General features: G+C 35.5%; 1 protein-coding gene across 5 annotated transcripts in view; it reads left to right on the top strand.

Annotated features, from left to right (window-relative positions):
- USP24 (ubiquitin specific peptidase 24) overlaps nucleotides 1–15,382 on the top strand; it is a 125,679-nt gene that overhangs the window by 38,913 nt on the left and 71,384 nt on the right. For all 5 annotated transcript variants that reach the window (XR_006734177.1, XM_045547928.1, XM_045547929.1 and 2 more), the window contains 11 exons: nucleotides 1,893–1,958; nucleotides 4,080–4,154; nucleotides 4,703–4,861; nucleotides 6,066–6,180; nucleotides 6,382–6,485; nucleotides 8,117–8,224; nucleotides 8,413–8,508; nucleotides 8,601–8,762; nucleotides 8,963–9,010; nucleotides 14,357–14,464; nucleotides 15,097–15,246. Coding sequence is in view for 4 of the 5 variants with exons in the window: in XM_045547928.1 (XP_045403884.1) it covers nucleotides 1,893–1,958; nucleotides 4,080–4,154; nucleotides 4,703–4,861; nucleotides 6,066–6,180; nucleotides 6,382–6,485; nucleotides 8,117–8,224; nucleotides 8,413–8,508; nucleotides 8,601–8,762; nucleotides 8,963–9,010; nucleotides 14,357–14,464; nucleotides 15,097–15,246 (1,191 nt within the window). In the remaining variant the exon portion in view is untranslated. The remainder of the gene's footprint in view (nucleotides 1–1,892; nucleotides 1,959–4,079; nucleotides 4,155–4,702; nucleotides 4,862–6,065; nucleotides 6,181–6,381; nucleotides 6,486–8,116; nucleotides 8,225–8,412; nucleotides 8,509–8,600; nucleotides 8,763–8,962; nucleotides 9,011–14,356; nucleotides 14,465–15,096; nucleotides 15,247–15,382) is intronic.

The following is a 15,382-nucleotide window of genomic DNA, read 5'->3' on the forward strand; positions in this document are numbered from 1 at the left end:
ATTGGGCAATATCAGAAATAAACTTTATTTTTAAAAAATGTTGAAACACTAATTTCCTGCAGAGTCAATTTATTAAACAAAATAAAACAAAAAATAGAGTAGCCTGAAATTTGTACTCAGATGAAAATTGGCCAAGGACAGATACTTAGGAATCTGGGCTCACCCCTTGTTATTATCAGATGTCTTAAGGTTAAAGATTCTTTCAAGATTTTTCCCTTAGGTGGTTGCTGCAGTTGATGTAGAATTGTATTATTTAGGTTTTATTGAGGAGATGTTAAAACTCAGGCATCAAAGAGATTCCAAAGATTGAGACTCTTTTAGCAAAGTATAATTAAAATTCCTGATAAATGCCTGATTAGAAGACCAGTTAAGAAGGTGACTGTGTCCCAGAACAAATTTAGGCCATATTATAAGACTTGAGCACAAGTCACATATTTTTGAATTTGAAAAATACTGGGAAGAAAATATCAGTCACCATCCAACCAGTTGAAAATATCTGTTCAAAGTAAGAAATGAAAGTTGCCTGTCCTTCCACCCCATCTGACACACATGCCTACCTCCTAGGTAGGGGTTAACAATTTAGTGCATAGCCTTTCTGACTTTTTCCTAATTTATATAAATCTGTACATGTTCTTTCTCTCTTAAAAACTAAATTGTAATCAAGCTATACCTAGTATATTTTCCTTTAACATTATGTCAGGGACATCTTTCAACATAAGTTTTTCCATTTCTCTGTGGCCCTGAACTGTCTCATCCTCATGCTTGAGCTCTGGGTTGTTGCTGATACAGGTTTTGGTGCTAGGTATTTGTTTTTTGTTTCCTGTTGAGGGGAGTAAAGCCAGCTTGCCTCTATGCCACCATGTTGGAACCAGAAGTTACATAACAATCTTTCATTTTTATTGAGAGTGTCTTTTGCTCTACAGAAGTTTCAAGATTTTATATAATCAAATTTTTCCTTAATGGCTTAAAAGTTTTTTAACTTGCTTAGGGAATGTTCCCATACCTCACAGTTCTAAAAATATATTTTTTCTTTTTGTAAATTTATATTTTTAGTTTTTAAACTTAGCTCTTGAATTCATTTAGAATTTATTTTAATATGTTGTATAAGATAGGGATTCAGTTTTATTTTCTTCCAAATAGGTAACCGATTGTTATAAGATCCTCTATTGAATTATTCACATTTACTGGCTTTGTCATAGATCAAAGTCCCATGTGTATATATGGACTTGTTCCTGAACGTCTATTCTAGTCATTCATTCTTTGGTTCATTTCTGTATTATTGCTCTACTGTTTTAATTATTGGTAGCACTGGTTCTGCCCAGTAACATTCTTTTCTAAAATTTTTTTTTAATCTTCTCATAGTTTTACTCTTCTAGATATAGTTTGCCTATCAGGTTTCCCTACAGACAATTCCACTCATGTCATATTTGGAATTGCATTAAATTTATAGGTCGGAGTGTAGAGAATTGACATTTTTATAGTACTGGTCTTTTCATTCAGGAACATGGTATCTCCCTATTTATTGGGCCTTCTTTTATGTATTTTAGTAAAGTTTTATAATTTTCTTCAAATTAGCCTTGTGTGTTTTTTATTTAAAGGCATATTTCATACCCTCCCCAACTATCCTCTCCTTCATTTCATCCAGTTCTCCAAAGAAGTTTTATGGACATACTCTGATTTATATTACTTTAAATTTCTGTAATAATTTAAATGGGTTGACATCATCATATTAATTCTTCATATCCAAGAGTTTAGTTTGTCTAGTCTTTCATTCATGACTTGATCAAATCATTATTTAAACTTTTCTCTGATATATGAAAAGGGATTTGTTTCATTTTTACAGGAAAAAATCCTCTCAAATCTATTTCTAACCTTCACTGTCTTTTTTCTAGGCCGTCTCCGCATTGGTGCAACCCTTAGGAGTGTGTGCAGAGTACCTGAATTCCTCAGTGGTGCAGGTAGGATTAAACCATTTCCCATTACTGCAGAAGGGTGATCCAAGACATGCAAACAGCAGTCATTTTCTTTTCATCATGTTGTTCAGAGTTGTGCCTAATCCAGGGTAATTTCTTTTTTTTCAGATTAATTATCCTTGTAATAAAATATTTTCAGAAGATAAACCAATGTTTAATAATTTGAAGTTTAGGAGACCTCTAATATTTTAGAAGGGTATTTACCTTTTCAAATTATCATTTTATCAAGTATACTTTTTATTTATTTACTTTTCATTTCCTTATCCCTATTTGCTTCCTAGGATTGTGTAAGCCTTCAGTGCCATTATGTATTACAGTAGATCAGTGTTGAGCAATTGGCTAGGCTCACTTACTAGCTCAGTCACTCACTTTTGAATAACAGCTTAACAGCACGTCTTGTCTGATTCCCTGCCTAAAATTCCTGCAGAATTTTAAGTCAACAGGTCATGTGACTGTTCAGTTTTCTAATGCTAAAAGCCTATTACATTTTCTCATTTTCTTTCCTTTTCAATTAATAAGTTTTACTGAACAAAATGTCATATCGAAATATCTCTATTTATTTTTTTCTTTATGAATAAGTCTGTGAGACCTCTGACTTTTACAGAGCTTTTTAAAAATCACCATAAGTGGTTTGAAGGAAGTGTCCTTCTGGAGCAATGTTTTTACATGTACTGTTCCTTCTTTATAATGTCAAATTTATTTAGGGCCATTTTAATAAGGAAGACAGGATTTTTTTTAGTAGGTTCTAGAAATGTCTAGTTTTAATTGTTAAATGCTTTCTTTCAATGTCAAGGTAATAGTGCCAGATATTTAAGTGAAATAGGATGGCTGTTTATATATTTATTCATTCTGTACATTAAACTTTTCAGAAACAACTAGTGTTCTTTCAGTTTCTTGAGCATAGAAATAAACCATTAATTTTGTGGCCGAAACTCCTAAGACATAAAGAGGCTAAATGATTTGACTTATTGATATTTATTAATAATTTAATAATTGCCTTTTTAATTTTAAATACATACTCTTTACTCATGCATTGCTCAGGGGAAGAAATTCAGCATAAATATTCCAGCTGCTAATTAATAGGTCTTTAGAAATTACAGATTTTCTGTATATAAGCAGAGTATACTCTAAAGAGAGAGTAAGAAGTATCTGAATTTCTAACCAAAGCGTGTGTAACTTTAATTATGTCAAACTATCTAAACTTAAATTCATTTAGCAATAAATTCATAGCATAATACATGTTACCTGACATAACAGTTGTCCCCACCACTGGCTACTTGTGTGACTTTGGAAGACTTATTTAACCTCTATGCCTCAGTTTCCTAATCTGTAGAAAGACCATCATAATAATACTAAATACCTATCTCACAGAGTTGTAGTGAGGATTACACAGGGCCTGGCACATACTGATAAGAGCACTGTGACTCGCCTCATAACCATAATGGCCCTCAGTCCTTACTGTGCAAATGGCATAAACGTAAATGAAGAAAATCTATCTGGGTAATTGCCTGATGTCATTGTAACTCATTGCTAATGTATTCTTGGCTTTGATAGCCAAATATTGTTTATCTTCTTTTCTCATCAGCTAAGTTATAAAAATTATCTTACTTAGATTGAAATGGTAATTTAGATATAGCTAATTTTTACTACTTCACACATACTTTTTATACTTAGTTATCTGACTGGGTACCATTCTGAAACAGTCATGTTTAGGCCCCATTCATATCAGCAAGCAAAAGTGGTTCATGTGATAACATTTTGTGTGGTATGTGCTTGTGTTCATTTTAAAAAGTCATATGCAAAATATTTACTTCAAAAATACTACTCATGCTTAATGTTTTAAAAGTTAGTCCATGTGTCTTGAGTTGCTCTTCAAAATTACCCTTATAAGATGGTAATGACAGAGATTACACCCATATTACATTACAGAAGCTGAAGCACAGAGTCAGTTAAGGGTTTACTCGGCAGTGTTAGCTAGTTGGCGTTGGCTCTAATGCTAGTTTCATGCACCCTCTTCTTTGTGAATTGTAAATGAAGATGGATCTCTTCTCTACTTTTGGGCTGCATTCAGGAGTTCTTATTAACTATAGCATTTTATTTCTACAGCCCATGCTAGACCCAGTCATTCTTACCACCATCCAGGATGTGCGGAGTGTGGAAGAGAAGGACCTCAAAGACAAGGTAACTGCTGTCCAACCAGGCAGGCCCCAGCGCCCATTAGTCCGTGGAAGTAGAGCCAGGATTTGGCAAGGTTCCTGTACCATTGCTCTTTGGATTCTGGTCACATACGGTTTACATCAAATTAGTGCTACTTCTGAAGCACCAGCAGTTGGTGTTACCTCAGTCAATAGAATGAATATAGTGTCCTCAGTAAGTGATAACATTGAGAATTTTACTAACGTGATTTTGATAGTATCGCAATTGGTGTAGAATAGAAGCTTTAAAAGAATACAGTATTAAAACTTAACCAAAGTTATTCAAAGCAATTTTAATATTTAAATTTAACATTATTTTTTTTTTTTTGCCTTGAATTTCTCACAGGACCATTCCCTTTCCTTTGCTGCTCACTCATGTGCTTTTATTTAGAAGTGAAATGTAGCTAATTGGCCGTCTAGAATATCAGATACCACCAGACCATTGTTACTGTATGTTCTTGTGTGTCTTGTAAGAATGGGATAAAAATGTTTTTACAGTTCCTTTTTTGTGTTTTTGTTTTGATTAAATAAAAGAGGTTGGTTAGCATCCCTGAGCTCTTGTCTGCCATTAAGTTACTTTGCATGCGCTTCCAACCGGATCTGGTGACAATTGTGGATGACCTTCGACTAGACATCCTACTGCGCATGCTGAAGTCACCACATTTTAGTGCTAAAATGAATTCCCTCAAAGAAGTAAGTTTTGCATTTGTTTCTACAAGACTTAAGCACAGACACTAAGTTCTACCAAAATTTGTGGTTATTAATATATAAAAATGTTGAGAAATAAGAATTTCTTGTCCTATAAAAAAGAGATATATAAAATGGTGTACGTGTTTATAATTGTTTGTTAGAAAAACCACTTTCTTATATGTATTACTCTCAAAATTCATTTTCTGAAATATTTAGTGTTTTTATTAAATTTCTTAGAATGTAATCCCTTATAATATATATATATATATAGTCTGAGATTTACTTTTTACTCTAAGGGTACAATTCCTTTTATTTCAGATATTGGTTTACTTACAACAAATCTTCTAACTGGGGTTGGGATAAAAACAAAATGACTACAGTTGTGTTGGTCTAAGCAAAATGATGGAAATAAATTTTCTGTAGCTTCCTAAATTTGTATCATATGCACAGAAACAGCACAGTTGGTTTTGGTGAGTGACAAACGGTACCAATACAGTTGTTATCATTCCAGATATTTTTCCTTTGGTTTTGTAGTAGTTAGGATTCTTGATTACAAGTGAAATAAATTCATCTTGAACCATATTAGGCCCAAGGAGGAATTTATTGGAAGGATGCCAGGCTATTTCACATGAATGAAGGATTGAATAGCCAAACCAAGAAAGGACAATGATACATGCAGGCAACAGGAACAACTAGAATTTGAGAGCTGATCACTGCCAGGACTCTGTCCAAGTCTTGTCTCTGCTTTTCTGAGCATGTTGGCCTCGTTCTCTCTATGTGGAGTGTGGCATCTGTCATATGGTAGAGAGTGTGGCCATGGAGAGTTTCCCCAAGTTTCCCATCCTGTGATTCCCATCACCAGAGAGGGACTGACGCTTGCTTTCTGTATATAAAGTGTCTTTCTGACGCTTTCTTTCTGTATACTTCCCCAGTATAAAATATGGAGGAAATGCCGTGATTGAGATTTGAGTTAGAGGTTTATCCCTGAGCCAGTCAGCAGTAGTCCAGGGAGTGAGAGCTACAAGAATGGCTCCGTGTCCTTTTTAAAGAGACATCTCAAATAGTAGTCTGTTAATTTCTGTAACTGGCCTTTGATATATATGTGCTAATTATCAGACCACATTGTAACACCACAAAAATTACAAATTATATATGAAGATTTTGATGATGTATATTAGATTCAGTCACAATAATCCTGTCTTTCTAGGTAACCAAACTAATAGAAGATAGCACTTTATCCAAGTCTGTGAAGAATGCTATAGATACAGACAGATTATTAGATTGGCTAGTTGAAAACTCAGTTCTATCAATTGCATTGGAAGGTAAGTTGCTTTCAAAAAATTACCTAATACATAATTTAAATAATATATTTTTATATAAAAGGTACAGAATTATGGTTTTGACTGTATCAACCTTTAAATAATCTTATAGCAAGTTACTATTGTTTTGGATTAATTTGAATTAGTATTTAGAGAGTCAGTGTTCACTATATCTGGTGTCCTCTCTGGTGTTTCTTCTATTAGGTAACATCGACCAAGCACAATACTGTGATCGTATAAAGGGAATTATTGAACTTCTGGGCAGTAAATTGTCTTTAGATGAGCTCACTAAAATTTGGAAGATACAGGTAAGTTGATGAGAATTATTTTTGCCTTTTCCTGGCATTTTTAAACTACAAGAGAGGGAAAAGGGTGGTGAGTGAGCAGAGAAATGGGACCTTTATCTTGCTTTAACCAGAGCAGCCATACCTAATCCATTTAACAGCTTTGGGTTTTTATTAAGATTGCTTATATAAAAAGGGTTCCACTACCCACAAGACGTTTCAAAGTACTGATCTAGTCCATTCTTCTCCTTTTTTGATTAAAAAATGAAAAGCCTTCCTGAAGGTTATATAGCAGTTAGTGGCAGAGCTAGGAATAGGTGTATGTATGTCTTTTGTTTATCAATCCATTGTTCTTTCCATTCTGTTGTTTATTAATTTTCATTAACAGTTTTTGTCCATTTAATACTATTAAATAAAGTCAGGAAACAGAAACTATGCTAGGTTTTACAAACAGAGGGAAGTGACTATAGGGGATTGTTTACAAAGGTATTGCTGAGATGGAGAAGCAAAGAAAAAAAATTGAGAAGAAAGAATGCTGGAGGAGCAAAAAGGAAGAAGGAGTATTAAGTCTGAGGAAAGGAAGCTGTTTTTGGAGGTGCTTTCACTTCAAGTGCTGGTGCTGTTACCACCAAGGCTTCTGGAATCCCTTGTTGCATCCACCCTCTGAACCCAAACCAGAAATGCACCTTCCTTCCTCCTGTCTCTGGTCCCCCAGCACTGCCTGTGATTGGCAGAACATAGCAGGAAGACAGCTGACAGAGAAGTGTAGGAGATGTAGTTTGCAGGCTCCCAGCCCAGCATTACAGAGCAGACCATAGAAAGTTTAGTTCAGGAGTAAAAGAAAACAGTCTGAGGGCCCATGGATTTTACTTTATATGTCTTGGCCTTAGTAGAATATCCTCATATAATTTCGCTTTGTGAGTATAAATTTTGAATCCATACAAGGTTGAAGATTTGAGACTATGATGTATATATTGTATATCCCTACTATATTCAATGAACAGCTCTATGTACATAGTAGATACTGAGAAAATTCTTAAAGAACTAAATCTAAAAATGTCCCCCTGCCTTTCAAGTCTCTCACATGATGAACGATGAGGCATGATGGTGACATGATTGAGGTTATTGAGTTTCAACCATAAGGTTGACAATTGGGTCTGTAGCTCTGAAGCAGAGACTTAACTGCCTATGGGATAAATAAATACTAACTGAAGTCACAAAATATCTATGAGCAAAATTAAAAAATGAGACAGATAATACTGTCAGCTGAGGCCCTCAGGATTATTTATAAAATGCCAAAAGTGAGTATGCTTATCTCATAATTCAATCAGTTTGAATTTTTTAGCTCGTTGAAAATATTTTGTTCTCCTCTTAAAGTGAATATGTCATATTGAGAACTTGATTCTCATCTTTTTTTACATTTTCCTTTTAAAAAATTAGTGCTGCTTGGAATTTAAATAAGGCCAGCTGATGACTATTAATAATGGTTGCTTCATGTAGTCTTGTCAATATTATCATGCAAGTGAATGCTCATTAGACTAGAATCAATTTATCTTTGTTATATCTTTGCTTTTGCCTGTATAAATTGCCAGGCAGAAGATTTAGGTTTGACCAAGTTCCAAGACTTAACTTTTTTCCAATGTCCCCTTTTCTAGTCCGGACAATCATCTACCGTGATCGAGAACATTCATACTATTATTGCTGCAGCAGCTGTGAAATTTAATTCAGATCAGCTCAATCATTTGTTTGTTCTCATTCAGAAGGTATGTGTTCAGTCAAACTTGCTTGCTTTTAAATTTTCCTATAGTGAGCTCTTTTGAGGTCCTGCCCAAATTGCAGTATTTAAATGTACTTTCCTTCATTAAATTTTTTTAGCTCAAATGTAAAGTTGTTGCCTGTTTTCCCAATTTATTATGAAGCAATTCCTGTGTCTTGTCTCTTCCCCCTACAGAGCTGGGAGACTGAGAGTGACAGAGTAAGACAGAAGCTGTTGAGCCTGATTGGACGCATAGGCCGGGAAGCTCGCTTTGAGACCACTTCTGGAAAGGCAGGAGAATCAAATGGATTTTTCTAGCTACAGATGCTCAAAGCAGTTTTGTTTGCATATTGGCTGGCTTACCATATGTGATATTATTGTAGGTGTTAGATGTACTCTGGGAACTGGCTCATCTTCCAACACTGCCCAGTAGCCTTATTCAGCAAGCCTTGGAGGAACACCTGACAATCCTCAGTGACGCGTATGCAGTGAAGGAGGCAATCAAGCGGAGCTACATCATTAAGTGCATAGAAGACATTAAAAGGGTCAGTTTATCTTTGGTCTCATTTTGTTGTCAGAGCAACAGTATAGCCTGAGTAATTAGAGCCAAGTAATTTTCCTCTCCTATTGTATACATTAAGCTAAATGCCCTATCTGGAAGCACTTAACTTAGAGTCTAAGATTGGGAAATTATAGGTATTGCTTTTACCAAGTCACTCATATGTCTCTTCAAATGAATTTTCAGCCTGGGGAATGGTCAAGTTTGGAAAAAAACAAGAAGGATGGATTCAAGGTAAGAATTTGCAGATGGAACCAACTAAAAGGTATACTAATTTAATAATTTCCTTTCATAAACTGCATCACAATTTTAATAGTGTTTCTTAGAGTAATGTTCATATTTAAACTTGGTATTTAAATATTCATTATATTCATTTGTATCCTGTGCTTCATTATTTAAAGCTTGGGTAGTTACAGACTCTTAAGGAGAAAAAATTCCAGAGTCACATTCAAAGAGTAGTTTTATTTTGTAATTTTCTTAAAATTATAAGACTTTCACTTTAGTTTTTAAAAATTAAATCTAAAATATGCACAATTTTTAAAAGTACAGTGGATTCTAAATAAATACTGTGCCTGTTTTTCTCCCTGAGGGAGAAATGGAGGAACATTCATAGAGTAAGAGAAGGACGGGGACACCAAGGGGGTTTCATTCAGTGCTGGAACGTAACAGTTGTCAGGTTCTTCATTCAGATATCTTCCTAAAGTGATTGCTTAGGCAGACAGCCATCGCGTGAGTGCCGGTGCTGGGGCTCGATGTAAGAAGGCAGGGTTGGCTAGTCACTGCAAGCAGGACCCGGGCTGCAGAGGTGGGCACTTCCCTTCAGGACTCTGGCCTCCAGGTTACGGTGAACTTACAGGCTGTCCTTGGAAGTGATGGTTAGCAGATAAAGCAGTAATGAGTGTAGCTCTCCTGTCACTCTGCTCCTTACACCTCAGGTCTCTCTTCTGGGTCACAGTGGCCAGCTCAGTGGAAGTGCTTCTGTGGTTGCAGTGGCCCTGATCGGAGCAGCACTGTCCTCTCACTCAGGCCACCAGATTGCCCAGACCACACTTAAAGTCTGGCAGTGGAAGGAATTTCATTTTCTGCATTTCGTTTTATTAGTAACATAAAAACACTTTGTGGTAAAATAGCTAGTGTCTTAGTAATTTCATTGGTAAATTGACTTTCATTGATAAGTATTTCTTCAATGGATCTGTAAAGTAAGATATTGCTAACTAATTTTCACTGGTACATACAGAGACTCTTAGCTCTTGTTAAGAGGCTTTGGTGACTTAATGGGCTTTTATTCTCTTAAGTTGTATTTGGTCATGAAGTTTAGTTGGGGGCATTTAAGAACTTTATATTTTATATTTCTGATGCTGAAATTTGATCAAGTGACCTTTCTACATATAATCTAGCTTTAGAGATTTTAAAAGGCATTCGCAAACTGGAGTTGGTAATGCTCAGGTTATGAGGAATTATTCTGTTAATTCAACAAAATTTCTTTCTACTCAGATGCAATTTGCATTTTTCCAGTTTTCTCAGCTCAGCAATTCAGATAATTTAGCAACCTCTCCTTATTGAAATTCATCCAGAGTTACTGCAGAAGTTTAGATCCTTCAATAGTAATAGTAAGAGGAAAAGGGTAGCTGTAGAAAAATAGTCATTTCTTCTCAGCAACAGACACATTTCTTTGAAGAGATGAAGGTCAAAGCTGAAGGGACGTTTCTCTCCCTCCAGGGATATGGCTTTTGAAACCAGAAAATCCTTCCTGGCCGCTGATGAGTCCTCCCTTGTTGCAGTTGCGCGTCCCACAGCTCACTAGTCAGGTGCATCGCTGCATCTTCATTGCCTCTCCTTGCAGTCCCTTCACTCCTGTCTGTGGTTTTATAATAAAACCCGGAAAAGTAACAGGACGATTTTTGGAGTTATTTTGTGAGACCTTAAAGGACTATTCGCCCTTTTTTAGTTCCCCACTGCTCCCAGTAAAGAAATTCTGGTGTGCCATTATTTCACTCCAAACAGTAACCTCTTGCATTTTTATATGCACTTTTTAGTTTACTGAGTGCTTTCACAGACACTCTCTTAAAAGTGCACGTTGCTGAAGGGGGGCAGTGGGAAGAACGAAGCCCCCTGGATATGGCTCTGGCAGGGGGATGAATTATTTACTGCCACTAAAGGTGTTTTTCTATGCTATGCCCTTTCCTGCCAGGCAGCAAGGTGGGCTGACTGGGGATTATGTCTCCCTGCCAGGCTACACAGAAACTAAGCAAAGGGTAAGACAAGCTCACCCACCTCTTACTCCCCTCCCGCCCTCAGCTACCTCTATTCCCCAACTGATTCCCCTTCCCTCTGCTTCTGACACTCTTAAAATTCCCAAGTTCCACTGTTGTGTTCAGAAATTCCAGCCTTTATTTCTTAACTTTATTTCTGTAGATTCTGCCAGGTTACCCTCAGCTCCCATGATCCTCTTTCCTTTGCTTCCTTTATACCTTCCACTGTCTGCCCCAACCCTTTCCCTCTTATTTCACTTCTTTTTTTCCTTCAATTAAAAAGTTTAAATGTACTCGTTCAAAAAAAATTACTAAACCAAAAAAACCTCATTTTTACTCAATTAGTAGTATCCGCACATTCCTTGAGTCGTTATCTTCAGGCTCCTAGCACAGTGCCTGGCAGGCTTTCAGTAAACATTGGTTCCCGTCCTCTCACTCCCTCCCCTCTACCTTGTGAGGACCCTATGCGGAAGCCTCACTTACACGTAGCTGATTTGCCTCTACTTGCCAAAGCATGTAACAGAAAGTAAAAGTAGCAAGAGCTCCTCAGTACAAATACTCTCTTGGTGATGTGGTTAGTACAGGAGGAAATACTTTAAAAAATTTTCCTCCCACGCAAAAAATTTTGCTTTGGTTCATTTGAATAAATGGCTAGGTCTGGAAAAACAAGGCAGAGAGAGAAATGGGGATGTCATCTTTGAGAAGAGAAAACTCAAGAAAGAACATGAAAGCTTTCTTCAGATCCTTAGAGGATTGTTATAGAGAAGTTTGATTCAACTTACCTTTTATGTCTCCTAAGAAGTTATGCAGAGGCATGTTTCAGTGTCAGCAAACTTTCTGTTGAGAACAGTCTGAAAACAGAATGCACTGCCTTCTGAGGTAGTGAGTTCCTCATCACTGGAAAGACAGAGAGCAGTCAGCCATTCAATAAAAAATGAATAAAGAGAATTTAGGCGTACGTTTACAGGCTAAACCCGTTGACCTCTAAGCCTTCATCTAACTTTAAGAGTCTAGTTTGGATATCCCATTAACTCCTGCTTATGAAACTTCAACCCCATGACATTATCATATATCTATCTTCATTTTGATTATTCACCAGCCTTTTGCCCCTTTTGTAATTGAAGAAGAGTAATGTAAAATTGGATGGAATAAATAACATCTTTCCTGTTTGCTACACTTTAGAAAGGCCATATCAGAAATAATTCTGAAATTTCAATTTCATATGATTTTTCTTTCATTTCATTATATAATGAGTTACCTTCAAAGGATAATTTTCAGTGTTAAATAAAAGCATTCTAACCATAATTGACTTAATTGGTCATAATGGTACTTTTAAAAATATATCTGCTTATTGCTGAAGGGTCCATATTTATATTCTAATTTTTGTAGTCCTTTTAGAAAGTATCAGTTTAGACGTAAACCTTACAGTTTTGATTATTATCATTTTGCAGCTATTATAGTGTAGCAGAAATAGTATCACAAGCAGTTGGCCTTTAACATATACCTTATTTCTGTGATTCTAAGATGCATTGCAGATTTGATAAGTTTTCAGAGAAGAAAAAAAGATGCAGTACAATTTGCTTTTACTGACCATCATAGTCAGAGGCTGAGTCGAAGCCTCCTTTCAACCAGTTATGTACAGCTTCACCATGGCACACTGCTTGCAGTATCTATAGTAGTGCTTTGGAACTCTCTGAAATCTTTAAGATTGGCTGTATAATTTTGAGGCATGTTGAAGAATACAGAGTTTTGTGTGCTTATCCTCTTTTGTAAAACTCAAGTTGCTTTATTCCTTAATTGAATTATGTATACTGCAAGTTAAACAGCTTCTGTTGAATTAAGGTGCGACTTAGGACAGAGGGACATTTAGTGCAGAGTGATATAGCCCTTCACAGAGTATGAGTCTGTTACGCCAACTTTTCCTGGCTTTGGAAAATTCTTTAGTCTGAGACCACTGATGGTTTTCTTTGCTTTTAATTGCATTGATGGACATGACAGACCAGTCAGTGCTGCATCATAGTATAATCCATCTGAAAACATCTAAGACATCAGTGATCCAAATTTAAATTCAAAAGTCATTGTTTGATACTTGTACGAAGTAACAACTAAAATGACAGGTAAATGAACATCTGCCTTTTGTGGCAGCTAAGTTTGTGTTAATGCAGACTTTGGTAAGGACAGCTATATCAAAACTTATTCCTATGCCTAGTGGGTGGTGAGTTTCTTTTGACATAATTGTAAGAAATGTCAATTTCAAAAATGTTAAAATTTATAAAACCTGTGTCTTAGAATCCAGGAAATATGGTACTTGCTGATTCATTGGCTAATCTGTATGAGGCAAGGAAAACAATATTGTTTTGGCAGTAGCTTGCTCAAATTTACACATCCAATAGTGAGATCTTTTTCTACAAAAGACATCAAAAGTATTTTTCCTCCCCACAGGGGTCTTCATCTTACACTAAGACTCAATGAAACAAGAAGGCTTTAAAACAAAAAATTTAGCCTTTAAAATAAGTACTTAGAAGCTTTTTGGTTAGAGATTTAATAATCGATCAATTGAGTAATAATGTTTAATCTGATATTCTTACCAAATTTTATTATGAAATTTCAAAGTTCTAAAGATGTTATTTATTAAAAAGCAATTCTCTTTTAAAAGAGTCCTACATGAACATCAGACTTTTTAGATCTATACTATGAAGATGTGGATTGTGATGTCAGTTTCAGAAATAATATATTTGTTTTGAAAAATGTACACTACAGTGTAAGTGTAAAGTGTCTGTAATAATAAAAATAGAATTACCTCTTATGAAATTGTTTTAATTAGGAAATACAAACAGATCATGAATATTTTCTTTAACATGTAGATCAGTGTCGTGATCTTATCATTGGTATCTTAATCACATAATTATAGAAAGCCATATTCTATTCCATTTTACTTACCAGCCAGAGCAGTGTTATCCAAGTTAAGCTTTTGCCATCAATTTATTTCATCGTGTCAACATGTCTTAGCAGCCTATGCTACTTAATCTATCCTCTGAAGTTGCTAATTCCCTGTTGTCTGTTTTTTGCTGATGCACCCCTATACATTTACTGTCACTTCACATCCACTCCTATTTGCAGCTCTTGGCCTTAGGAAATTGCATGCAGAGTAAGAAGCTGAAGACTGAATTATGAGTGCATGGAGATAAGCTATAGATGAGCAATATGAAGAGGAAAATAATAGAAAGTGTAACAATAAACCTAATTGACTTGGAAATTTTTTATAGCTAATAAATGAATCTGCCATTTATTTCTAAATTTAATTAATGTGACTTCTTTTTAACTCTAGTCATCTCAACTTAATAATCCCCAGTTTGTATGGGTGGTACCAGCTTTGCGCCAGCTCCATGAAATCACTCGCTCATTCATAAAACAAACCTATCAAAAGCAAGACAAGGTAAGAGTAATTAATTATTATACAGTACTTACATAACCTTTTATAATAACAAAATATGGCTAAAGTTACTGAGTTTATAATCACTGTCTTATATCTTGATGGCTGTTGAAGTAATTCATTATATCATTTAGTAATCTTGAGTTTAAACATCATTCTGCTTTCATTTTTGTGGAACTTTTTTTTTTCATGTATTCCTTCACTCATTTCCCTTTTATTTGCTTAATTTGTTGAAATAAGCCAATTCTTAAAAGTTATATTGGTATTTTAAAAGTAGGTTTCAAAAAATTCAGTAGTTTATCTTGCATTGCAAAAAGATTAGTTTGCTTATGGAGCTAGAGCTTCCTCAGGTTCCAGAAGAAAGATCTGGAAAAATACATAGGAAGTGAAAGAGTTCTTTGTAAAGACTTTTTTATTTTCTTTTTTATAAAAATGGAATCTCTTTTAGATGCAAAAAATTAGTAGAGAAGTTTATTAATTTTCTAGTATGACTTTTATGTAGGGAATACGAATGAGGAAATCCTCATGTTTGCTCCCTCTCACCTAGCACTACATCCTAAAATAGCAGCATGTGTTAAACCAACAGAATTACTGCAAATTCTCATACCACTTTTCTTTTTGTTGTTTTTGCCAAGAGCATTATTCAAGACTTGAAGAAAAATTTCGAAATAGTGAAATTGGTAACGGGAAGTTTGATAGCTTGTCATCGACTTGCAGCAGCGGTGGCTGGGCCCGGAGGCCTGACTGGCCTGACGCTAGTGGACGGCCGATACACTTACCGGGAGGTATCAGGCATTGTGTTCTTGCTTTGTGATCTGCAGCAGTCATTTGACCTTCTTATACTTGAGCTATAAGAATAATATTTGTTGGGTGTAACTATAAAGAGGTAGCAGGAAGTATGTTTATAGTGATGAAACAGTT

Source organism: Lemur catta, chromosome 3 (assembly GCF_020740605.2).
Source record: "Lemur catta isolate mLemCat1 chromosome 3, mLemCat1.pri, whole genome shotgun sequence".
Classification (NCBI taxonomy): Eukaryota; Metazoa; Chordata; class Mammalia; order Primates; family Lemuridae; genus Lemur; species Lemur catta.